We start from the raw sequence: 25,000 nt of genomic DNA, 5'->3' as shown, positions 1-25,000 counted from the left end.
TGTTGCGTTGCGTGAGCACGATGATGTTAAGTACGTTGGCGAGGATGCCGAACACGCACACAGTCATGCTCAGGTAGCCGTGCAGATGGCTCGTGTACCACGCGTGGAAGCGGCCAAGCTCGGCGCCGTGGTAAGGGAGCTCCTCCTCCTCGAACAAGTCGAAGCCGGCGAAGGGACCACTCAGGTTAGTCTCTGTCAGGGACAGGTTCTCCTCGTCCAGGTACAGGCTGTCCGCTATCTGCAGCATGCTGCTCACGTTGAGAACCTCGGCCATGAGTGCTTTAGCTGCGCTCTTCGCAACCAACGGACTGGGACTCGTGGCCACAGGAGCTTCCTGCAGGACACAAAGAGGTAGACATCACTAACCAAGGGGGTTTCCTTTTTTCTGCAGCCACAGATGCAAGAAGAGGCCCTCGCTACTTTGCGTTTTTGGTCATTCAGTAAAATTGTAATCTAGTGTTCCCCATCTGGGGGGCTGCCATCCGTAGAACCGTTTTTATGTTATTACTAAGTAGAATGCTACTATTGAGATGTGCACACGTAGTCACTTTATTCACTTCGAAATAAAGCAGTGAATCTTATTCTTGGCCTAGAAAGAGGGACTGTTAGACTATTGCATGTATATACCTTATGGTGTCACAGTAACCCGTCCCGTATAACACTTGGAAATACTTTCTTGGTCCAATGTGGTTAAATTGCATGTGCCTATTTTATGTTTCCTGTTATATCTTAGCGCAGAAAAGTAGCCTTCGAAGCAAAACATCAAGGGTTGTAGATTATAGGTGATTGTTGTTTCCATGAGCTTTCCTCTTGACATAAGAAAGGAATAAAAGGTACCGAATCCACAGAGCTTGTGGTTCGTCAGGACACTTAATTATGGACGGCCGCCTTCGCTAATATGTTCACACTCACAGTTAGCCAGCGGCTGTTCTTACGGACAGTTCCAGTCATCGCAACTGCTCGTATGGGTAGTTGCGATGACTCGTATGTGTAAGTATGGGTCCAGGGCCTCTTCACGGTGACTAAAAGCTAGGTCACACCCGACAAGCATACCAGCTATAAGAGTGCATCTATCTCTCTACTATGACGAACCACCATGAGGCCTATTGATGGCACTTGCGAATATGTTATAATGAGACAAAGCAGGCATTACAGCCTGAGGTATAGTGGGCTTAAGCTGCTTTTACATTAGCGCAACAAAATTGTGCACATATTCATAACGATTTCTTTGACTTTTGCTGCCATGTTAATGCACCTGCCTAATGTTATGCCGCTTATTTGCTTCACATCCTAAATCAAGTACAAATTCTTAATCAATGAGTAATAAGGAATGGTAAGGTGCCCTTTGAGTTGTTGCTACAGGTTAAAAGAGTAACCCCAAAGCAAACGGCAAAGTTTAAGAGTTTCGAGATAAAAAAAAAAAAAAAACTACGCAACGTTTCCCAGCTGTAAGCATTAAGCACTATAGAAATATGAACTATCGAATGGGCGATAAGGCGTGGGTGAAATATGCACTGTATTATTTCATGCAATACTTTTCATTTTGGTCGCAAGTGTGTTGCATTTTGGCAATCTAATTTTTCTCAATTTTAGTTTGATCACTGTTCTGCTCAAGACGCTCAAGACGATTGGTTCGATTGAGCGGCGTCCTCAGGTCGTTTATTTGACCATTGAGAGAATGGCCGTTTTGTTAACCTGGCAACGTGAAAATCTTCCCATACGCTTCAAACTCCGTGCGCGCATCTGCTGTTGTCTGCTCTGCACGTTATAAGACGCGATCACCTGTTCACGAAGCCCCGCACATGTCGATTTGACTTACTTAATGCTCGTGAGAATGGTCTCCTTCAACGTGTTTCTCGTGTTGCACTGCTCTTCCGTCAGACGTATGTCATATGCATGTATTGACGCGTTCCTGTGGTTACCACGTCACAGTGCATCAATAAGAAGTACAAAATAGAAATATACTCGTTGGAGAACTTGGTTGCTTGCAGGTTTCAGCATAGTCGAGGCGCACTTTTTGTAGATGTATTTTGCGTTTATATACGGTTAGATGGTCTCAACTTCTGCACAGGATTTCGCTGAAGTCTGCTTTCCACTTATTTAATTAGGCGAAATGAACAAAAACGAAAACTTTTGTGTCATCGAATTAAGCGAGCGTGCGCATAGAATTCCAAAATGTATGCCGCTATGATGTACAAACTTACTTTGCGCGATTCTACTTCTTTCTTAATATCCACTGATCACGACCGGCCGATCATGATGGTAACATATCGGCGGAGCGCCGCTGAAACCACTGACGATTGGCAAAAGGGAGAATAAGCGGAATAGAATCAGTACCTTATCCTGGGGCGCAATAACGTAAAGCTATTTCAAACGTTTCTATTCCATGTCTGCAATCAACCCTCCACAATTGGTCAACATTTTTTCGGGCCACCCCCACTTCCCGTGGCTTTCACGTGATGTCAGGAAACCCGCGAAAGCTCCTCACCTGATGTGATGTCTGAACACTGATTATGCTTGAATAGACGGAACAGCAGGAAAACAATTGTTTCTGATTCTACGCCTCTTTCACCATTAACCCTCCGCAACTGGTCAAAAGCTTTCAGGATGCGCCCCCGTCACCTGTCTGTCACATGACGCCACAAAACTGCCATAACACCGCGTCAATGTGACGTGTACATATTAAAGAGGCATTAATATGACGAACAAAACTAAATGCTTTTTGGAATAGCCGGAGAGTGCGCCGTTCCGAAATGAATAGAAGGTAGCTGCCGGCTGATCGCTCCGGCACTTGCTACTTGGAGCTGCCCTAGAGAACGGATTTATTTGCTTACAATAAACATTTTTGCGTGGCAGTACACGTTGTCGAACCCTTTTAGCACGTACGCGATATCCCATTGACAAATTTTCTGCGCTGAGCAGCCGTTTTAGCTGCATTTTTACCGTTTCGTTGCACGCCACCGCGATTTTCTAGGTTTGTAGCGCGAAGTGACATAGACGCAGACTAGAATAAGACAGGACGAGCGCTATTCTTCTTCTAGTCTTTCTCTAGTCTGCGTCTGTGTCACTTAGTGCTACAAACCAAGAATATGTTACCGTGCCAACAAGCTCAACTGTCCATCCTTTTGCGATTTTCTACGAGACACCGAAATCTATCTAACCAAGAAGAAGTGTACCAATCACAGACGCTGGCACCACCCTCCTCATCCGGTTATCTACTTTCACTGTGCTGGCTCGGCCCTATCGAAACCCTTTGCACCTACAGTGGACAATCTGCTGCACCCCTCGGGCTGCATCTCAAGCCAGAAGCGCCTCTTCCGAGCGATTCTGGAGTTCGCTGAGGACATCGCCCTAGCTGATCGCCTCTAAGCCCCCTCCCCACGCTCACAGCGTTTCGACCGCTGCTGCTCCTTCCCTCTTTCACCACTCTTTCTATCCCTTCCCCCCTGTGCAGCGCGGTTGAGGTGTCCTCATCTGAGAGACAGTTGCTGAGCTGCACTTTACCCCATGTTCCTACTTCCGAAACAAGAATCTCTCTCTCTCTGGTCAGTCAATTAGAAAAGAAACGCCTGTCAAGTAAGGCAATGCTATTTGTTTTGAAAGCAAACGAAAGTGACCTCCTATAACCAAGGAGAGCGTTCCATTGGTCTTTTCAAAAAACGCTGCGAATCCCCGCCCAATGCTTGCGTCGGCGGTTACGTAACTTTGACGTCAAGAGACTGGAATAAAAACATATTGGAATAACTTTACGCTATAAGCCCCTGGCCAAATTATTTAAAGTTAAAGCAACAGTTTTACTTAGCTGTCTCTGCTGTGCTTTCATTTTTTCTCGCATTCATTATATCTACCACGATCGTTTGTATACATAAAGACGCCGCTCAAAGTGGTAGAAAATGGGCAGCTGCATTCGAAACATAAAACACGAACACAAATGGGGATCAGTTTCTGAATTGCATAGATTGGTACAGAAAGGAGCCAATGACACACAACATACGTATAAAGAAAATGTACAAGGAGAATGTTTTTTGGTTTTCTGTTAATGAGTTGCAGCCGACTGACTGGTCGCTCGTAGATCATGCATAGAGAGCATGACCATACTATTGAAAAATGTAATATTTTAACATATTAGGAATAGGACTGGGTAATAAATTCAGTACAAGGCAGCGCAAGCGGCCCCCTGCCTCCCCCTTTCTTTTTATGAGCGCCAAGTATGAGCGCCAAGTGCTCGCATCATCAAGAAGGTGATACAGTACGGACGCATTGCATCGAATAGCAACGCAAGGTTATGAGCGAACTAAATTTATCTTCAGCTGACTTTAAGAAGGCCTTGGCAACTGTTGGCGGTTCCAATTACTCTAGTTCTATAACTTGTTGATTATTATTGCGTTCTCTGAATCTGATTTACTGAGAAATATAGTTTCAATTGTTTGCGCATATAAAGTTAAAAATACAAGTTATATATGCAGAGGGAAGTGCAGAGTCAATAGGCTGAAAAGGAGACTTCCAGTTAGCGTTATATGTATGTAAGAAACTAAGGTTACTGCAGCCATACATAATTGCAAAAAAAGAGAAAGAAACGAAGCATTTCTGAAGCCAGTAGAAAACAAGAAACATTATTTTGAATAGCTCGCTACAATTATTGACACCTTGGCAACTATTGGAAAGGGTTGTGTGGAGTGTAAAACCGATTTAAGCAATGAGTTTCGTAGTAGCGTCGCTGAAAGATTGGTCGTCAAAGTGCTTTAATTATTTATAGCACATGGCAGTGGTTTTTAGAAGCCGAGTGTGTGGAACTGGAATGAAGAAACTGGCTGTCAGCAATTATAGGGAACTGGAGCGTTTCGCTGACGAATTTCTGTACAAGCATTGCAAGGGAATATTTCTCTAGTTCACTGCTTGCGCCTGCGTTACGGATGACCTTGCACACTCTCACTTATCAAAGGGACGCTTCCATACCTCCTATACCTCTTAAAAAGCAACGATTTCGTGTACACCATGAAGATTTCGCGTACGCACAACACACCTCCAGTTCTCTATTGAGTAGCTCCAAAGCGGGAAAAGTCTGCCAATAATGCTTTAAAGAAAGGCGTGATCGATGGCGGGATCGTACCTCTCTCTTCCAGCACATCAGCTCAATGTTCTAACCATTAGGGCACGACCGCACGCATGAAACGCCTGGCGCGGGCGACACACGTTTCTTGCATTCGTCCATCGTAAGCCAGCTCTTACGATGGACGAATGCAAGAAACGTGTGTCGCCCGCGCCAGGCGTTTCATGCGTGCGGTCGTGCCCTAATCGCAGCGCTTTGAGACGCTGTGGTTATCTCAAATGTATGTAGTCCGTCCACGAAAGAAGGAGAAGCACATGCTAGGAATCACGAACGCCTGGTTCAAAGTGTTGGATACGCACCCGAACGAGTGCAGAACCGTGAGTTCTGCGTTAAGCAGACAGGTGGGAAAATAGAAAATTTTGGTAGTAGGAAGCAGATAATGCGCTACATCCCTCAGATGAGGTCTGTTGGCCTAAATAAACGCATTGAACATGTATGTGGACCTGAGATCTTGGAGACACATATGATTGTAGATGGCATAGTTAACGAGCATGGGGCCGTTACCGCTAATCCTAGTTATCGCTGTCACTTGTTGGAAGCTACGGTTTTACAGCATGCCATTTGAAGGCACGGAAGAGACAAGCGAGGCATCTATCTTTAAAGTGGAAAGCATGTTTTCTCAGCTTCCAAGTATAAACCAAGCAGCGGGGAACAACTTGAAAACAAAACCACATGATCAACGGGCCTAAAAGCAGGGAACAAACCCTGTAAATACTGGCACTACCATGAATTCGGAAAAGCATGAAAGTTTGCATCGTTCAAGAACAAATGTGCTGCAAGAGACCAAAAAACCGTGGACCAGTGTATTCGATAACTTGACCGGGCGTTCTAGCACAAATCCTGAGGCTGAACGCTGTTTGTGTGTGGGTCATACCGGAAAGCCTGAACAGTACACAGATGCTGGTAGACAGGGAGAGCACTGGTTCTGCACTAGCTGTTGGAAGAAGCGAAAGAAAACCGCAACTTAGGGCTTGATTACGGTTCCCCTGATGCTGAACTTAGCTAGTGCTCACATTTGCCGATGTACTTGTGTGCTAACACTTGCCTCATTTATATACCGGGGTGAAACGGATACATGCTGCTGTCAAGTGTTCGGCCATAAGTAATTTATTGAAGAATTTTACCACAGTTGCAACACAAGTACTCTTTCTGTTGCGCTTGTTGTCTTTGCGTGCAAAGCTTGCAGCGTTTCGTCTTTCCCGTCTGTTCCCGCTGTTCCCACAGAAATGTTCCTAGACCGTGTTTCTTCTTATGGATGTGTGTGATGGGAAGTGATTTCTGTGTCCCAGTGTCTCCCGTTGTGCCCTCCCTCTCGAGACAACGTACTGAAAGTTGGGGGGGGGGGGGGGGGGGTGACGAGTGGAGATGAGACGAGTGTGCTCTACGGACGAAGCGAACGAAAATGAAGTGCGGACAACGGCACGTGCGCGATAGTACGCGGTGGCGTGGCACGCGAGGAGAGAGCGCATGCGCGATTCGAGGACCTGGTGGAACGTGTTCCATTGGGGATTGAGACGGCTACCGGTCCGCCTTGGCGCCAGCCTGTTCATGGAACACAGCCGGGCCAGCCCACACACGAGTGGCTAATGGTCCGCTCGGGCAGCCTTCCTAAATAATCCGGGGATCATCGGGACTAGGGCACGGCTCCGGCAGCTGATGGTCCACCCTGTCGGCCGTGCCTGTGGTCTCGCCTGATAGCCACCGCCGCAATGGAACATCATTGCAGCTCGCGTGGCCACCAGCAGTGCTGACGGCCGTGTACGTGGTCCGGAGCCAGCGGATTTCGCCGCCAACGGGCTAGTCACGCTCCACGAGCCCAGGGCGGTGAGCGTCTCCCTCTTTCCCGGTATCAGGGCGCGGCAGCTTGGCCTAACGTCATGGCTGCAGTAGTTTGACATGCTGTAGGGACCCCGCCGTGGTACTGCGCGTGGGTGAGCCGCCTGTAGAGTATGAAAGGACACTTCAAGACAGCGAACTCTATAGCGTAGCCACGGACGATTCGAGGCGCACCTCGAAGCAGGCTTTAGACTTGTGTAAGTGTACATGTAGTCCCGTGTTTTTGTATGCTTGTGAATGTCATAAGCGCTATGATAAATAGTAGATAAAGGCAATGTCTTTTGTCCATGTCTTCGTCACTGTGTGTTTAGCCGCTGGGCTCACGAGCCTCTATCACAGTAACGTCTTGTACAGCGTCATGGATGCCTTGTAGTTGCACTACTAGAGCTCTGGCTTCCGTAGATATGTAATACTGGTGACCACAGATAAAATCAAATTCAGGGCTAATGAATGGTATCTTCCCGCCATCTGGTAAGGAAACGGCATCTCTATAGACGTGGCAGGTGTCAGCCCATTCGCCGCCGACGATGATTCGCTCACCGGGGTTATCTGCTGTATCGCTTCGTCGCAACTTCGTTGGTTTGTTTGTTTGGATGTTGGTGACTTCCCAAGGAGCCATTAGCTCATGCTGATTACTTATTCGCGAGGCACGTTAAAATTGTCCATGCAACGCAGCGACCGCAGGAAGAAGTTGTATTATCTAGGTCACGCGGCGATGCCTCCAAAGCGGGTGAAGCCCGCCAATGATGCCATCACGTTAAAACATTCTATAAGGCTTCAAATGCTTACCTGGTACGATGCTAAGAAACACAACGTTGTCAGAAGGTTAGCAACAGCTATCAAAAAGGTTAGCAGAGGGAGTGCCAAAATGTTAGCAACGGATTGATTACCCACAATCGGCTTTTGCTTAGACTATGAATCAACAAAGTAGAATTAGTAATATTAACGTAAAGTTATTTCAAGTCTGTAACAATTCACAACATTGTTTGAATCACGGTTTGGTTGCAAAAATAAATCATACATAAACTCAATTTTACCGGTGTATAAATAGTGATATCATCGACATGCAGTATAGACTGAGAATGACTTGATAGGCAGTGCGAGAGGTCACTTATATGATATTTTGTCTTTATTTTACTCCATACAGAATGCTTAAAATTGCCTGGGACAGAAAGTGCTGTTCCAACTTTTGGGTGTGGATTACAGGAAGAGGCGGAAATTATGTGCATGAAAAGCTGCAATGCCCAGCTAACGAATTAAAGGGCCCACTAATTATCGCAATTGTGAAATTGAAACCAAAGAATAAAATACAATACAACATTAATAAACTCACGTCTGCTCAGACTAAATACTACGATTGATACCACTTTGGATATATCTGAAAAAAAAAAAATCAGCTGAACAAGGCGTTGGCCTATTTAGTCGATAGTCTGGAACTGCTAGTGGGACGATTTCGGGAACCATTTAACTGGAACGCAGATACATTTCGTAGCACAACAGCAATATTATTATTATTATTATTATTATTATTATTATTATTGCTGTTAAAGTTATTGCCTCAGAACATGACTCGTTTTTTTTTTCTGTATGCTATATTTGTCATCTTTGCTCGCGGTACCCACGGAAACGTTATGGGATTATGCGAATGAGTAGGACAGCACGAGTCACGACCGAATAATTATGGGGCTGCGCGTGCAAAAACGTTCGTGTACGGCGCTTTGGGTTGATGTTGGCATCCTCGAGTGGTCAAAATTATTACGGAGTCCTCATCTCATAGCCACTATATTTATTTATTTTGGGGGGGGGGGGGGGGTGTTAACCACCATCAATATTAGCAGCGCAGCTTGTTGGACTTGTTGGTGTATGATTGGAATCGCGACGAATAGCCACGCAGAGGAAGGGACACTAAAAACCAGACAAGCACGAACAGTACGAGCGCTCGTGCTCTTCGTGTGTGTCTGCTTTTTAGTGTCTCATCTTCTGCGCGCTATTCGTTGCTATTCACATCAATCATCATCAACATCAGGCAAGAAAGAAACTGTTCAATCAAGCTTCTAATTCGTCCTTTTTCGCTCGTTCCACGCAGCGGCATAGTGGATATTTCCCCATGTATAGAAGAGGTACTTGCGCCTTTTCAGTTTTCAGATATATTATATCTTTGAGATTCCTCGCATTAACAAACAACATGTGTGGCTGCGTCCCTGCGTGGAAATGTCGCGATATTTCTGACTGATGAAATGAACGTACCAGACTGCATCATCTGTCAATAAATTATTGGCCCATGGGCCTCTATCATCCAATGCAGAGAGCGGTGCCTTAATTTGCGCATGCCCGGCAATCGCGCAAGCACGGGCGTTGTCATATTGTTCTTATACTTCGGGGAGGATTTCTGACCCACTCTAAAGGACGGCGGCGGGAGCATAGTTTTATTGCGATAGCAGTTGTATAGACACTCTAGGAACATTTTAGCCGTCGCCGTTGCCGTGATGTTTCGTATAAAGTCCAAGCGCGATAACAGCGTCGCCGCGCAACGTATGTTGTATGTGCGAGTGCAAGCACGCGAGGGGAGCCGACGAACGCAGCTCAATCTGGCGCGCGCGAGGCAGGAAGGCGGAGAGCAAACGCGCTGTCTTCCGTTGCATGAAAGGACGGGGTGGGGATTGAGAGGGGACGGGGTGCGTGTTGGGCCCCGGCAGCAGCTGCGTATTTCGCGACCGGACACAAGGGGTACGATCGAGGCTCAATCTCGTGCGCGAAACGGAGGAAAGTGGGGTGGGGGGGGGGGGGGGGGAGGGCTTCTACTCTGTAGCGACTGCGTACTTTGAGCGGTGGCACGCGGACGCGCGCCCTTGTGTTGAAAGCGATCTGCAGGCGGCTCATAGCTTTGTGCGTGCTGTTTTGTCACCGCTGTTTGAGTTGAAGCGATAGACAGCACGAATCACTTTGCTCGCTGCTGCTGCCGCCGTTGCTTACGCCAGCATTTTGACAGCGAATGTGCGCGATCATTGAGTGTGATGTGTGCATGTTTGCCTGTGTGTGCTGACACCATGCTTGTTAACTCAGTTAGTAAGCGAACGTTCCCAAGTTTATACGGCCGATAAAACTACTATCCTTACTTCATATGACTGTCTACTAATTTGCTATCGCAATCGATGCACGAAACTGCGACCTTTTTTCAATCTGAAGCATTCTTTGCCTCCTATCAAGCGCTTAGCGGTAAGTAGCCATAGACAGGATCGCGTCTCACCTTGTTTAGTGTCTCTACAACTTAAATAAAGGAAGAAAAAAAGAATCAGTTGTCCGATAATGTGGGATCGAGTGAAGGTTCCCAAGAAGAAAGTTTTGACACTTTACCAATTAAGCCACACACTCGTGAATGCTTCCCTCATGCTAACGCCAACTAGCGCTTTGATGTGATTGACGCGTGCATTTTCTTAAGAAAGCAACAGCACGTACACGCGCGCTGCAGATGCAGGAATGGACCGGCCGAGTAGTTACTACTGTACTTCGAGCGCGTCACATGGCATAGCTGCTCATAAAACCGACAGGTAACAACGTTTGTTCGCCGGAGTACAATAAATCTCTGGTCATGCCATCATATAACTATCGTCCTCGTCTTGCTGCTGTCGTCACGCACACACTTGCGCCGCACAAACACTTGCTTGTCTTTCACAAACATATATTCCATATAGTCTATCTTGCAAGGCTTTTCAGAACCACAAATCGGATAGCATCAATTCTTAAAATATGTGGGGGAGACCTGCATAATTTTTTAGGCTTCGCTTTCGTTAACCATCTGCGTACCGAAGCGTTAGTACGTAAACAAATACATATTCTGTGAAATCAAGACCAATAACAATGATAATGAATTTTCACACCCGAAAGCTGCGGTGTGGGTGGGATGCAGTAGAGATGCTACTCGGAATAATTTTGATAACCTGGTGGTTGCTGCATACCCGCGTACCGAATGCACGTGCACGATCAGATTTTTTAAAGCATATCCCACCTAGTGGGAATTCCCGTCCCCTTGGCATGGAATCAAACGAGCGACCTCATGTCGGAAAGCGACATAGCCATGGCGCTACCACGGCGGGTAACCAGTAATAGAACGATTGTGCATCGGAGTGTTCGTGATTCATGCCTGCTGGTCCAGAAAGGCGAAAGGGGGAAGGTGTTTTGTCATGACGTGATAAGTAAGCTAAGACCATTAGTAAATATTATGGGGGACCGGTATGCGGAGCGATGAAGTGCTCGTGGTCCCAACGGTAACAGGATGAGCTGCTCAACTTATTTCAAGGGACAATTTAAACAACCCAGTGGGGCGGCTCGCCCGTTCAGAATCTGCGTTCTGCAGTCGTGACGAAGCAAGGCCACAGTTTCAGCAGCCAATGGCTTCGCTGCCGCATGCTATATATGGACAAGTTTGAGGGCTTGATAAGCTGAAACTCTGGAGTAAATTCTGACTGGTCGAAGAGCCGCGTTTCGATGAATAGGGTGACGAGACTCTGCTGTCGTGTCTGTGGATCGCAGCTAGAGAACTAGCCACGTCATTGCGTCGATGCCACTGTGAGAGAACGCCGACCGGTGCTGCACATGAGAATCACGTGTCATGATATTGTTGTAGGGGAAACGAGACCTTTTACGGGCATAGGGTTGAATGCATTTGAGGTGCATGGAGACATTGTCTTGGTTGCCTCCTTCCTTTTATTACACCACACTTTGCACATGACGCTGTACCTTAACGCACCTGGGCCTGCAATAGTGTTATTCATCCTCATCACCACCATCACCATTACCATCATCAGCCTATCTTTAAGTCCACTGCAAAACGAAGGGCTCTCCCTGTGATTTCAAATTACCCGTCTTGCGCTAGCTGATTCCAACTTGCGCCTGCAAGTTTCCTAATTTCATCACCCCACCTAGTTTGTTGTGGTCCTTGACTTGGCTTCCCTTCCCTTGGCACCAATTCTGTAGCTCTAATGGTCCACCGGTAATCTACCCTACGCATTACATGGCCTGCCCAGCTCATTTTTTTCTCTTAATGTCAGCTAGAATATCGGCTATGTCCTTTTGCTCTCGAATCCACACCGCTCTCTACCTGTCTTTTAATGTTAGGCGTTACATTTTTCGTTCCACCGGTCTTTGCACGGTCCTTAACTTGTTTTCGAGCTTTTTTGTTAACCTCCAAGTTTCTGCCCCATATGTTAGCACCGGCAGAATGCAATGTGCGTACAATCTTCAACGACAGTGGTAAGCTCCCATTCAGGATTGGGCAATGCCTGCCGTATGCACTCCAACCGATTTTTATTCATCTGTAAATTTTATTCTTATGATCAAGGCCCCTGTGAGTAATTGACCTAGATAAACGTACTCCTGTACATGCTCTACAGGATGACTGGCGATCCTGAATTCTTGTCTCCTTGCGAGGCTATTGAACATTGAATTTTGCCATAATCTTCAACCCCACTCTCACACTTTCTTGGTTAAGATCCTCAATCAGGTGTTGTAATTCATCTCCAGTGTTGCTGAACAGGACAATGTCATCTGCAAACCAAAGGTTGCTGAAATATTCGCCGCTTATACTCACTCCTAAGCCTTCCCAGTCTAATAGCTTGAATACTTCTAAGCAGGCAGTGAATAGCATTGGAGAAATTGTGTTTCCTCCCCTCACCGCTTTCCTGATAGGTAACTTTCTACTTTTATCGTGGAGAACACCAAGGTAGCTGTGGAATTTTTGTAGATATTTCCCAAGATATTCACATATGCCTCCGGTACTCTTTGATTACGAAATGCCGTTATGGCTACTAATTTCTCTACTGAATCAAATGCCTTTTCGTAGTCCATGAAAGACGTATAGAGAGGTTGATTGAAAACCCAGATTTCGCAATTATCTGATTGATGACATGGATGTAATCCATTGTAGAATATGCCTGCCTGAAGCCAACTGGTTCCCTTGGTTGATTGAAGTCATGTTTCCCTGATTCTATTGGAAATTATCCTGGTGAATATTTTATACTATATGGAAAGCAATCTTATGAGCCTATAATTCTTCAATTCTTTAACGTCTCCCTTCTTATGGATTAGTATAACTTTGGCATTCTTCCAGCTATCCCGGCCACGGCGGCCGCATTTCGATGGGGGCGAAATGCGAAAACGCCCGTGTACTTAGATTTAGGTGCACGTTAAAGAACCCCAGGTGGTCGAAATTTCCGGAGTCCTCCACTACGGCGTGCCTCATAATCAGAAAGTGGTTTTGGCACGTAAAACCCCATAATTTAATTCTTTTTAATTCTTCCAGCTCTCTCGGATACTTGAAGTCGTGAGGCATTGCGTATAAATGGCTGCAAGCTTTTCAAGCATGATATCTCTCCATCTCTGATTAAATCAACTGTTATTCTATCTTATCCTGCCGCTTTTCCCCGGGTAATATCTTGCAGGCCCTTCTAACTTGATCGCTAGTTACAGAAGGCGCCTCTGTATCCTGTTCCTCTCTACTTTCAATGAAGGTAGCGTGGCAGCTCTGCAGGTACTGTACAGGTCAGTAATAGAATTCCTCTGCTATTTTTATTATATCATAGAAATGGCTGATAACATTACCCTGCTTATCTTTCAGTGCATGCATATTTCTCCTATGCCAAATTTTCTTCTCACCCATTTCATGCTGCAGCCCTTCTTTACTGCTTCTTTTTACTAATAGTACTATTACTTCTTCTCAAATCCTCGAACCGATGAAGACATAATGATAGTGCTCGTCTCGCAGAGTCATGCCGCTGCTTCTAGTGTGGCAGTGTACGTGTTTTCCAAAAGGAAAGGAAGCAGGAGCCAACTCGCTATTTCTTAATTTTTACCGTCACTCAGGTGGCTTCTTGAGACCATTTAGTATTCCCGGTGATTAGACGCACCAGGCTTTCGACATGCTCATCAGCCGCGATTTTCTGAGGCGTCCTCAATAAAGGCATATATATTATGGAAGCCTCGGTAGAAGCGGTGAAAGCAGCTTTTAGACGGCATCAATATTTAAGTATTGTCTCGCGTGGGCTTACACACGGTCGCACCACTGAAGAAACACTCCTTTGCCTCACGGCTTTAAGAGTGCTAATTTTGTCTCCGTAAGCGTAGGATAAAAAAAAAAGAACTAAGCAGACGAGATAGCGAATCACATCAAACAAAAGGATGGCCAAGAGAAAGTGCAAATGGCACTAAAGGTAAAGGTACACGGTGTTGTGGATTTAACTGCAAGACGACGACATGCAGAGAGAACTGAAGCTTCCGTGATATTTTGCAGATACACTTACACTGGAGGCAAGCAGCCTAGTAGGCCCTCAAAAAATATAAAAAAGAGCGAAGCACGTGTGACCTATGCTTTCCTTAAAGAGTTTACACAAGTTGCATAATTATCTAAGTGTGGTCCAATGCAATATCCTCTCCTTTTTTTAATCTTGCAATATTAACTAGGTTAAATGTGGTAGCCGTCGCCTGCAAACTGTCACAATTCCTGTATTTATTTTAATCTCCATAAAAAAATTCTTCCCATGATGGCCTTTTTTTAGACCCCGAAAGAACGACAGAAATCACTTAAAGTTGTGGCGAATCAGTTTTTTCGGAAACCATGCACAGAGAGCACTGTTTATAGAGAGACGTGAGTACCAGAAGCGTTCCATTAACCTGCACTCATTGTGTGTCACATATATAGTGTGGTTTATACATTTATATATCACCTTTATAGCGCAGAAAACAGGAGAAAGGGCAGCTAGTGTTTGGCCAACACATCTTACGCGGTGCTCATCGTTTGGCGCGGACCTACTGTGCACCTTCCTACCCATGCTCTGAATATGGACACCACCGACACGTTGCTTCCACCCTCTTCACACAATTCATAAGTCGACATTGCTCTCATCCCGTGCATTGACACAACCAATGAGAGTATGAGCAACAACGTTGTGGTCTGAATAAGCATTCGTGCTAGTTATGATAATTTTACTTGTCACCTGAAGCTGAATATGCTGGCTTTGCTTTTTCCCGTCAGTGATAGCATCTTAGTTAAATAACTAACAAGGTTTTAGATCCCCAGGGAGCGCAGCAGGCTAGAAGGACGCCGCAGATTCGAGCTCTGGATTAATTTTGTGCACATAAATCGAAGTACAAAAACGCTTTTCTTTTTCTTTTTTGCATTTCGGCCGAACACAATGAGGCTATCGCGGCTGGTAATAAACCGCATGTGCGCAGCGATTATATGGCATATACACTCAGACACCACCATGCGCGCCGGCCCATTAAGTGATTACGAGAGTTGGAGGCAGAGAAATTTTGTCTCCTGCGCTATCTAGCGGCCCTACTTCATAAAACATTTAGCGCTCACAAAAACACCTCACCAGAAAAGCATTATGACCGCTCAAACTACTGCCTGTTTCCCTTTGACTTTTTGCGTATCGTGTATACGGCCCTAATTCTGTGTGATAGATAGCGCGAATCAGCCTTTTCAAGTGGATTACCAGAAGAGGCGGGAATTACCTGCACGAGAAATCGCAATGCCCAGGTATCTAAGTAAAAATATTTATTACTTCAGTTTCTAATTATTCACTTTGGGGCCCACATTGAAATTGCGAAATTGAAGCCAAGCGTAGTGAAGTCATCTTTACTTAGCAGATATTCTAAGGCCAGCCTCACTTCCAAGATTCTGTGATTCAAAGCCGGCATTACAGTGCACGCAGTCAGTTCTCCGACACGGATGTCGTGACCATCTGACATACGAAATCGTAAAACTTTACCATCACGTCCAACAAAAAGATCACGAAGTCGTTTTTCAATGGGTACCTGGCCATTATGGAATGTGGCAATGATTCCGCCGATAACGCTGCTCGCACAGCACATCAAGAAGAGCACAGCGTTCCAATTCCGCTTTCGAGGACAGACGCCGCAAGGCAGCTTCGACACCTGGCACGCAGTCTCACACTGACCGAGTGCAACTCGCCAAACTTACGACTTACACGACTGCATCGACTAAACCCCTCCCTGCAACTCCGACCTCCACTCGGACTTCCTCGACGTGAAGCTACGCTTCTCTGTCGCCTTTGGTTAGGAGTTGCCTTCACAAAGGCATACTCTACATCAATTGGAGGGGCTGACAGTGCAGCATGTCAGGTCTGTGGCACCGAAGAAAACATCGACCACCTGTTGTGCCACTGTCCACGATACACCCCTGAGAGACAAGAACTTGCCAAAGCTTTCCAAAAACTGGACAATCGGCCGCTTTCTGTGCAGGTGCTGCTGGAACACCGCCCCCATCGCCCGTCGGCCCATAAAGCAGTGAAGGCGCTTTTGTTCTTAAGGACGACGGGCTTGTGCGACCATCTGTGACTATTAATGCAATTTCTGTAAGGCCCCACATGTCAGCGAATTCACCGCAATTTCCTTCTTTCCTTCCCCCCTCTCTCTACCTGTTATCTTTGTTTTCCCCCTTTCCCATTCCCTCGGTGTAGGGTAGCCAACCGGACGTTATTCTGGTTAACCTCCCTGCCTTCTACTTATTTCTTTCCCTCCTCCTCGACGGAACGGTGGAGGCATAAACTCAAGCTGATGAAGGAACTTTAGCGTAGACGTACGTGAGCTGCCTGATCGGTCTCCACGGTCAAGCCACCCGTGGCGCAGAGCTTAACCAGCCAAAGAAAGAGCTAATATTGCTCTAACCAAGTGTACAACATTTTGGACATTTACAAAACCAACGTGTTAACGATTACACTCCTGCGAAAAATTCACACCAGCAGCAAAGAATAATACATTTTGTTACTGCTACTGTGTCTGGTTGAGCTCTATGCCACCAGATGGCTGCAGCATGCAGACCATTCACATTTACGCTTCTGTTGATCCCATGAAACGACACGGAAGGGGGCATGGCCATGCCCTGTCCCCTTTGCGCCTGCGTTTACCCTAATACCGGACTCGCGAAACGCTACTGCGTTAGTAATCTTCCGGTGTAAAGTGACAGCTGCAATCGCGCAAATCCTGGCGCCGATCGGATAGCGGAGTCCGATGCGCTGCAGCCAGTCCGCTCATCTACTGGCTTGCAGAGGGACACGATGTCGCAGCTTGACATATTGCCAGTCGCTACGTTTGCAGTCCACAACGCAACAAAGTCGAATCATAGCGCTCGCGAAAAGACAGACCAACACTGACGGCGGAGCTCTCGCCAAAGACGGAGCACGTTGTAACACAAGCAGACGACACTTGCTGTGCGCCGGAAGTACTTAAGCGTACTTAAAAAATGTTCTTGTGCATTCCCTTTATGTTACTTTCTTTCTATAAAAACAAATTAACTAACATTCCAACTATTACGATCATCATCTGTTTACCATAAAGTTGGAAAAGTTATCGATCACGCGCCCTGGTCAGCTAATCGGATAGCTCACCCTACCGACGTCATATGGGTGATTTGCGTCATATGGGTAGGGGTGGCTTAAAATTCCGCCGCGCAGTGTGCTGCGATCGGAAGCGATGTGCATTTTTGAAACCTTATAATAAATTACACTATTTGACGGAGCACTTAGATGCGTCAATTAATGATCCGAAGGGCCTACTCTAACGACTCAGTACGTTTGTAGAAAATCGTCAAAGTCGTTCCAGGGTCCCTTTAAATGCGTAAGCATTCTTAGGCGACTCACCCAGGAAATCTGTCCGTCAGTCTGTCCTTAACACCCCCCCCCCCCCCCCCCCCCCCCAATGCGATGCGCTCCATAAAGAAAAAAGGCGAAAATAAGTTAGGAAGCAAAAATTCGAAGAGAAACGTTGGTGGTGGTGAGTTTCCAGCCTACGACCCGACGCTTACAGGCCGAGTGTCTTACCTACTAGGCTAAACACCCACGCTTACACAAGGCGAATATGTCAGAACCAGGCAGGTACCCAGGATACTCTTTCGGGGGGGGGGGGGGGGGGGCGTGGGGGGGGGCAACCCAAAGTATATTTCCTATGCAAATGAGGGGGCTATCTTTACTAGTACAAATGTGAATAATGCCCACTGCTCGCCATAAAGACACGTAGACCTGCAAAAGATAACTGAAGTAAGGTGTATCTAACAGGTACGCCCGTGAGATACACCTCTCCTTTACTTGACAAGCAAGGGACCACATTGAATGGACTCGCGCAGGAAAGAAGTGCAGGAAGTACACTGCTAAAAACAAGTAAATAAGCGAAAGTATAAAATGAATATTTCTAGTAGTGTTTTTGAATTAGCTCTGAAAGAATTATAGAGAAATATATACTTGCGGCACAATCACAGTTCTTTTGGATCCCTTGTTTACTGCTCTACCAAGTGCCAAAACCGACTTGTATTGTTATTTGGGAAGTTGCGTTAACGATGCGTGGCCGCCAGTCGCGTACAACCTTGTAGAGCGCAGGACGCTACGGTTCTAGACGTACTGCACCAAAGGTTATGAAAACACCCACATAAGCACAGCAGAGAAGTGGCTATAGGTCAGGCGGTTCGACTAATAACTGTAGAAGCGTTATCAAAAACACACGGAATCATTCTCCATTTCCGGCGACGTTTTCTCTACTTACTTCTTAAATAAAAAGATCTTGACCCATAAATATTTTCCAAAACAACGGTTAAATTTGCTAATTTTCGCTTTTCCTTCGTGTTTGGCTGTTGCATCGGCTCTCTCCCTTAATAGATCGCTTAATTTCTGAACTCCTTGAGACTTTTGTTTTAACTTGCCAATTTTGCACGAAAAGTGCTGTACAATTAGAGAAAAACGAGACGAGGTAACGGGTGACATTCACATTGGTTATGTGTTTAACGGCTATTGCAGGGTATCATGATGGACGCTGTTTCGCATGATTTTATTTCCCACCTTATCTAACCCATATCACAGGTATATGGTTCCGAAGATCTGCCGGCATAGCGAGGAGCCGTCACTCGAGGAAATAATGAAGCAAAAAGAAAACGTTAAATGCAACTGGCGTTTTCTCCGGCCGCAACTCGCTCCACGAGCATACAGACCAGCTCACTACGAACTGAATAAATTTCCTGGTCCGTAGATCAGTTTAAACAAAGAAGGTTGAACTAACGAAGCAACAGCGATGCACGTGACCGTTACAATAGATGGTGACAACTGAGCGCATCTCGAGTTAATCGCGCGGGCACCGAAGCCACGAGAAAATTGGCCCTCACATTCCGGGAGATGCCGATAACTACCGCCATCCAAAAGGAGAGAAAAAGGCAGCAAAATGTTAACCGCCGAATAGCTGTCGAGTCTTAAGATTGATTTGGCGGCGCTTTAGGAATGGGTGTGACGAATGGTGGCGTGGGAAGGGGGGAGGAGGTGTGCCGCTTAATTTTGGAGGGGGGGAGGGGCCGGGTCCCCCAGGCCTCCACTTGGGTACGTGCCTGGTCTGAACCATAGGGATCTGTTGTTCCGCGTTCAATCAATCAATTTTTATTATTTCATAAAGATACTTTACAGATAGAGGTATACAGGAGGAGGTCCCACAGTAAAAGCGGAATTGGGACCTCCTGTTCATGATTAATATAACAGTTACATTGGCAAGAAACAGCAGCTGAATCGGTACAATTACAGAAATGATAAATATTGGAATACAGATATAAGTAAATGAACATATTAAGAGACAACTATGTATCGGCAGTAAGAAATATCGTGAAACTAGATAAACCTAACATAGAAGAGGAGGAAAAAAAAGAAATAAATAAAGAAAACTTAAGTAACATGTTGAAGTACATAGAATGGCAGGTCTAAAACGAAAATTGGGTCATACAGTACACTGTGTCACATACATATCACATAAAGAATTTTCGAGTTCATGGCAAAATCGGCGGCCTTTCTGGAGTTTTATGACAAATGGTAATGTTCATTATTTAAAAACTTTTTGTGCGCAAACAAACAGGGACAAAGAAGAGGAGCATGGTAATGTTCATTATTTAAAAACTTTTTGTGCGCAAACAAACAGGGACAAAGAAGAGGAGCAACACAAGGACGAGCGCTTTCTAACAACTGGTTTTATTTTCGGAGAACTTCCTGCTTAAATACCCACAGGTCTGCGCGATCTAGTCATACAGAGCACGCCTATACCGCTCATAACACTTGAGATAAAATGCCGTGGACCAAAGCCACCCAATGGTAATGTATTCCATGATGCAAAGTGAAATGCCTGCCATAATTAGTGTCCACTGCGTTGTCGCGTAACCCAAACAGATAAGCAGTCGATGAGTTGATAAGGTTGACAAGGAGTGGTGAGCAGTTATATGGGTCTTATCGCGTTTGATAATGATTCGACGCGGATTTATCAGGTGCTAAAGAGCGATAAGGGCTTGTAATGGTCGGAGCAATTCTGATAAGGTTCATAAGGACCGATAAGGGTGGATAAGGGTCGGATTGGTGCTGATAAGGTTGATGACCCATAAGGGTTGGTAAGGATTGATAAGACTTGCATCGAGTTCGATAAAGTTGATAACGGCCTATATGAATTGATAGGAGTCGGTTCATATCCGATAAGGTTGATAACAACCGTTAAAGGTTGGTAATGGGCGGACAGAGTCCTATAAGATTGATAACGACCGATAAGGCCTCATAAGAGTCGATAAGGGTTGGATGGAGTCCGATAAGGCTTATAACGACCGATAAGGGTTTATACTGGTCGGATCAAGAGACAAAACAGATTACAAGGCCAATAAAGCATAATTTAACGAACCATCTACTAATTCGCCAATCGCAGTAAACAGCATATGCTTCGTATGCGTGGAGATGAGTAAGAGGCACAATGCTTACGCATACTTAGACAACTCCAGTGAAGTTGGTGCATAATTTTTTTTAAAATCCATTTTGTGACCCAACATATTAGACTACCATGATCTATAATTCAAATGATGGACCACATATTTCGGCAGTTCTGCCATTATTATCAATTCTAACTGCCGCAGCAAGGTGTGTGACCAAATATAAACATTTCGCACTATGCTCGACCAAGCAACGTCGGCCTGTACTGCAGAGATGTTGCCTTTGAAAAACAAATTGTTGTCTAGAAATGAGTTCATGGCATAAGATTTGACCCTCTCAAACGATTTGAAAGGACCATGATGAGTGTTCCAGCAGAGAGAACAAGAGTGAAAGCACGAAAAGACGCAAACGACCGGAATCAAGCCGACGAGAAACGCGGGTACCTGCCATGACGTCACGCGAGCGGCGCTCACAGTGCCTCCGAAGGCCTCGCTATGGCGTCCATAGACGCAGCGACCACCACTCTCCAGCTGAGAGGTCAACTCATTCGTAATAGCCTGCTCCCACACCACTAATCGCAATCAACAGCGGAGCTTCGAAAATTTCCAAGCAAGTCCGGACTTTGTCGATGCCGTTGCAGTTTCCACGCATTGCAGAGCGTGCTACTTCGTGCGGCATTTATAGGGTGAAATCGACGACTATTCGCAGTGTGTCAATGCACGCCTTCACGCAGCTACATGTGTTTAGCAAAAATCTCGTAATAAATATCTCCTAATAGAAATAAAGGGTCATCTTTCCATAATGCAAAAATGTACACAATAACAGAACGTCGCATATAGTATATGCTCATATATGTAAACAATACAGGCGAGCGTATAGCATAGTTGACCTTAAACGTTGCACCTTGCTTGAAAAAGGACCCGCAAGTATGCCTCGCGGTGCACCGGCGGTGACAAAATTGTTCGAATAGCCTTCGCGCAGCTGAAAGCGCCAACCGGTCCACATAGTTTCTCGTGTTAACCTCACTTGGGCGCTGCACGTCCGAGCAAACAATTTCTAGAGTGACGGAGCAAGGCCGCGAAAGACTCCATTCTCGGCGGTCTTGTCCAGGCGAAGATTTCCTCGAAGGAGAACGTCAAGACTCCGTTAAAGGTTAATGAAATGCAGGCATCGTCGGGTCTTTTTTTCTTAATCAACCAAAAGCAATTTAATTATGGCTGGTTAGGGAGGACGCCACCTCCGTCGGAGATAAAGCCTTCAATGGTTCTGTTTCTCAGTCGTGTTTACGTATGGCTTTCCTTTCATTTGCTCTGTTCCCTCTGTGTGTGCGCTGTTCTCGTTAGCTATCGAGCCTCTTCGATTTTCTGGCCCGCAGTTCACGCTCCCGCATGATAGCAGCAAGACCCAGTCTAAGCCAGTAGCCAGGTTGTGGTTGGTAAGCAGAGCGTTAAACAACGCGTGTTTAGCTGTCATATGAGGGCTGTCGACACTATGTTGTTGTCACTTCTCCTCCATTTTACTATTCAGGCATACCCTAACCCCATCCAACAATTGTATTTTTTGTTTCTTGATTTTATGATCCCGGTGCTCGGGAACTCTCCGGGGTAACGGCGGTCACTAAGCTGTAGCCCTCAATTCTGAGAGAGCATTCTTACGTTTTAATGTCTTTACTATTTACTGTGTGCGCGACTCCTCGCTTCTATGTATATTTCCACTTATTACGAATCACAGGGCCTGAAAACGATTTACGAGTTGGCAGGCTGCGATACATTGAAATCAGTCAACTAAATAAAATACTTTCGGAAAGTAAAAAAAAAAAAAGAAACAAGGTTGGTCATGTCTACAAAGACAACGCATGACAGAATGAATTAGCTAACTTTCCTTGGTGCGTGTAGCAAGGCGGAGTGATTACTACATGACGGGCAGGATGCCGAATACCCCAGACAATTTGCGAGTTTCTGCTCTGGAACTCTGGCCCGGAGACTGAAGTTGCCTCGGTTGCGTCGTTTCATTTTTCTCCCATATAGGCTCCGGAAATATATATGCTTCTGAATTAAAGTATTTGCGCCGCTGCATCTCTCTTCAAATTAGTTCGAATCAGCCGTGGACATACAATCGAAAGAATGAGGTAACGCTCATTATCAAGTGGAGCCATTCGCTGGTGTAGTGCCGACACGGAAAAAATATACCTGAGGAGGAATTCTGAATAATAAAAAGAAATCCACCGATGATTACAATGCTCCCTAATGCGAAATTTGAGCGCAGCTCTATACGTGTTTTCATTTGGCGATATATAGGCTGGCGCGGACTATCTGTCTCGTGGGGCACGTGACAAACGGAGCGAAGTGTTAGGGTGGCTAGAAGGGGAGGTGTGAATACCGGCGGCGCTTTCCTTCGGGCGCGCGTGACCCCCTTGCGCACCGATGCCACCAGGGGGAACGTGGCGCTGCTGCTCGGAGCGTGGTATTACCGTATTACGGCGTGGTACTTCCACGCTGGCCTGCGCCCTGCGCTGTCAGTAGGTCTCGTCGCCTGTTTTGGAGTGTTCCTGCCGACATTCCGTCATTAGAGGGCGAGATGCTGTGGACCACCAAAGTTATGTTGAGCACCGCAGCGACGCACGGCTAGTTTATTACATTGCAGGTTATGTGGCGATCGAGAAGGCGTGTTTTTCCCACACATTGTGAAGACTGCGAAGCACCATAAAGGCAATATCCCCAGAGTACAGTGGCTGTACCCAGAGCCACTGTAACCAGAGAGCTTCCACCAGAGGCATCCAAAGAGTGGGACCTTGAGGGCCTTTTATATCCCTCAGAATCGTTCTATAAGCTGGACAATTCCCTTGAAAACAAACTCACTCGTTTATTCAGTGTGACACCCACCGTGGTTGCTCAGTGGCAACACCCGTGTACTTAGATCTAGGTGCACGTTAAAGAACCCCAGGTGGTCAAAATTTCCGGAGCCCTCCACTACGGCGTGCCTCATAATCAGAAAGTGGTTTTGGCACGTAGAACCCCATAATTTTTAATTCAGTGTAACACGCTAGCATGCCAAAGCTGTGGCCGAGATTTTGCAGTCAATTGGTTAAATGTCAAAGATTAGTTGCTTTAGACCATTCTGCTACCCTGACAGCCTCAGTTATACGTTTCTATTGCCTCACAAGGATTCACTTTTTGCTTAAAGGTGTCAATCAGCAGAGCAGTGAGAAGAAACGGAAAACACTGAAACCTTGTGTGTTGTAAATTTTTTTCCTCACTTGTAAATAAACGACTTCACGACCAGATCTGTTGCTTCACTGTCTGCAATCATAGTAAATTGCTTATATGAGCGTCAAAATGACATGCTACAGGTCTGCTAGAGCAGACAAAAAGTGGTTTGTAAATACGTCCAGACTTTATCAGGTAATGTCTGCAGTTTACAGGTCTTACGGTACGCATAGGGTGATTGACTGCTGATCTCGAGGACGACGGTCGCATTTTCAGGGAGGCGATATGCAAGGCGCCCGTGTGCCGTATGATGTCAGTGCGCGTTAAAGAACCCGAAGTAGTCGAAATTATTTCGAACCCCCCCACTAGCCCCTAACACCCAAAGCCAGCTCACGAAATGCGCACAGACAAAACGCGTTTGAATCTCGATACAGTGCGAACTGGGCCCGTAAAATTTCACAGGAGTAATGATGTGGGCTGACATAACATTGTTTTCATGATGAAGATTCATTCTTTGACGCTCGCAGAAAGCGCGCGATACCCGAAACGGGCTCACTTTCACTTCGGTGGTAGAGATGCAGCCGACGCGAGGCTGGCGAGGCGCTCATTTCGGCTGCGTGCTTACCCCGCCTTGGTCAACAGCGCCGCCCCGCGGCATCGGTGCGCTGTGGGGTCACGTTTGCGCCGCCGGTATTCACACCTCCCCTTCTAGCCACCCTAGAAGTGTGTCGCGACTGCCTCGTTCATCAGGAGATCTCGAGAGGCAGCGTGTAGGTGACGTGTGGGCGTGAATCATAGCAGCCGCCACTGACAGACGTCCCCTCATGCAGCACTTTGTCTCCATATGTGGTATCGGTGGACGCGGTCGCCGCACGCCTTACCGATGGCGTCATTGGTCAACAGACGACGCGCGCTACTCAGGCGCCATCTCGTAACGATTGTCGCCTCAGAACGCGTCTTGCGCGGTACTACGCTTTTCTTCTCACGCTTTCGCCACGCCCTCCTCCTCCGCTTTCCGCCTCATGGGAATCCGCTGCACCCTCCTTCTCCACTTTCATCCATGCGCTCTCTTCCCTATCGCCGTCTTTCACCCCCCGCTGCGCTCCGCGTTCGCTCTTTCA

At 46.3% G+C, this 25,000-nt stretch overlaps 1 protein-coding gene across 2 annotated transcripts in view; it reads right to left on the bottom strand.

Annotated features, from left to right (window-relative positions):
- LOC126546058 (G-protein coupled receptor dmsr-1-like) overlaps window positions 1–25,000 on the bottom strand; it is a 1,011,142-nt gene that overhangs the window by 13,657 nt on the left and 972,485 nt on the right. For both annotated transcript variants that reach the window (XM_055062099.2, XM_055062100.2), the window contains one exon: window positions 1–334. This exon is cut by the window's left edge and continues 13,657 nt beyond it. In XM_055062099.2, the coding sequence (XP_054918074.1) occupies window positions 1–274 (274 nt within the window). In that variant the 5' untranslated portion in view covers window positions 275–334. The remainder of the gene's footprint in view (window positions 335–25,000) is intronic.

Source organism: Dermacentor andersoni, chromosome 1 (genome assembly GCF_023375885.2).
Source record: "Dermacentor andersoni chromosome 1, qqDerAnde1_hic_scaffold, whole genome shotgun sequence".
Taxonomy (NCBI): Eukaryota; Metazoa; Arthropoda; class Arachnida; order Ixodida; family Ixodidae; genus Dermacentor; species Dermacentor andersoni.
Note: the sequence above shows the minus strand (reverse complement) of the source record. Positions and strands in the feature narration are given on the sequence as shown.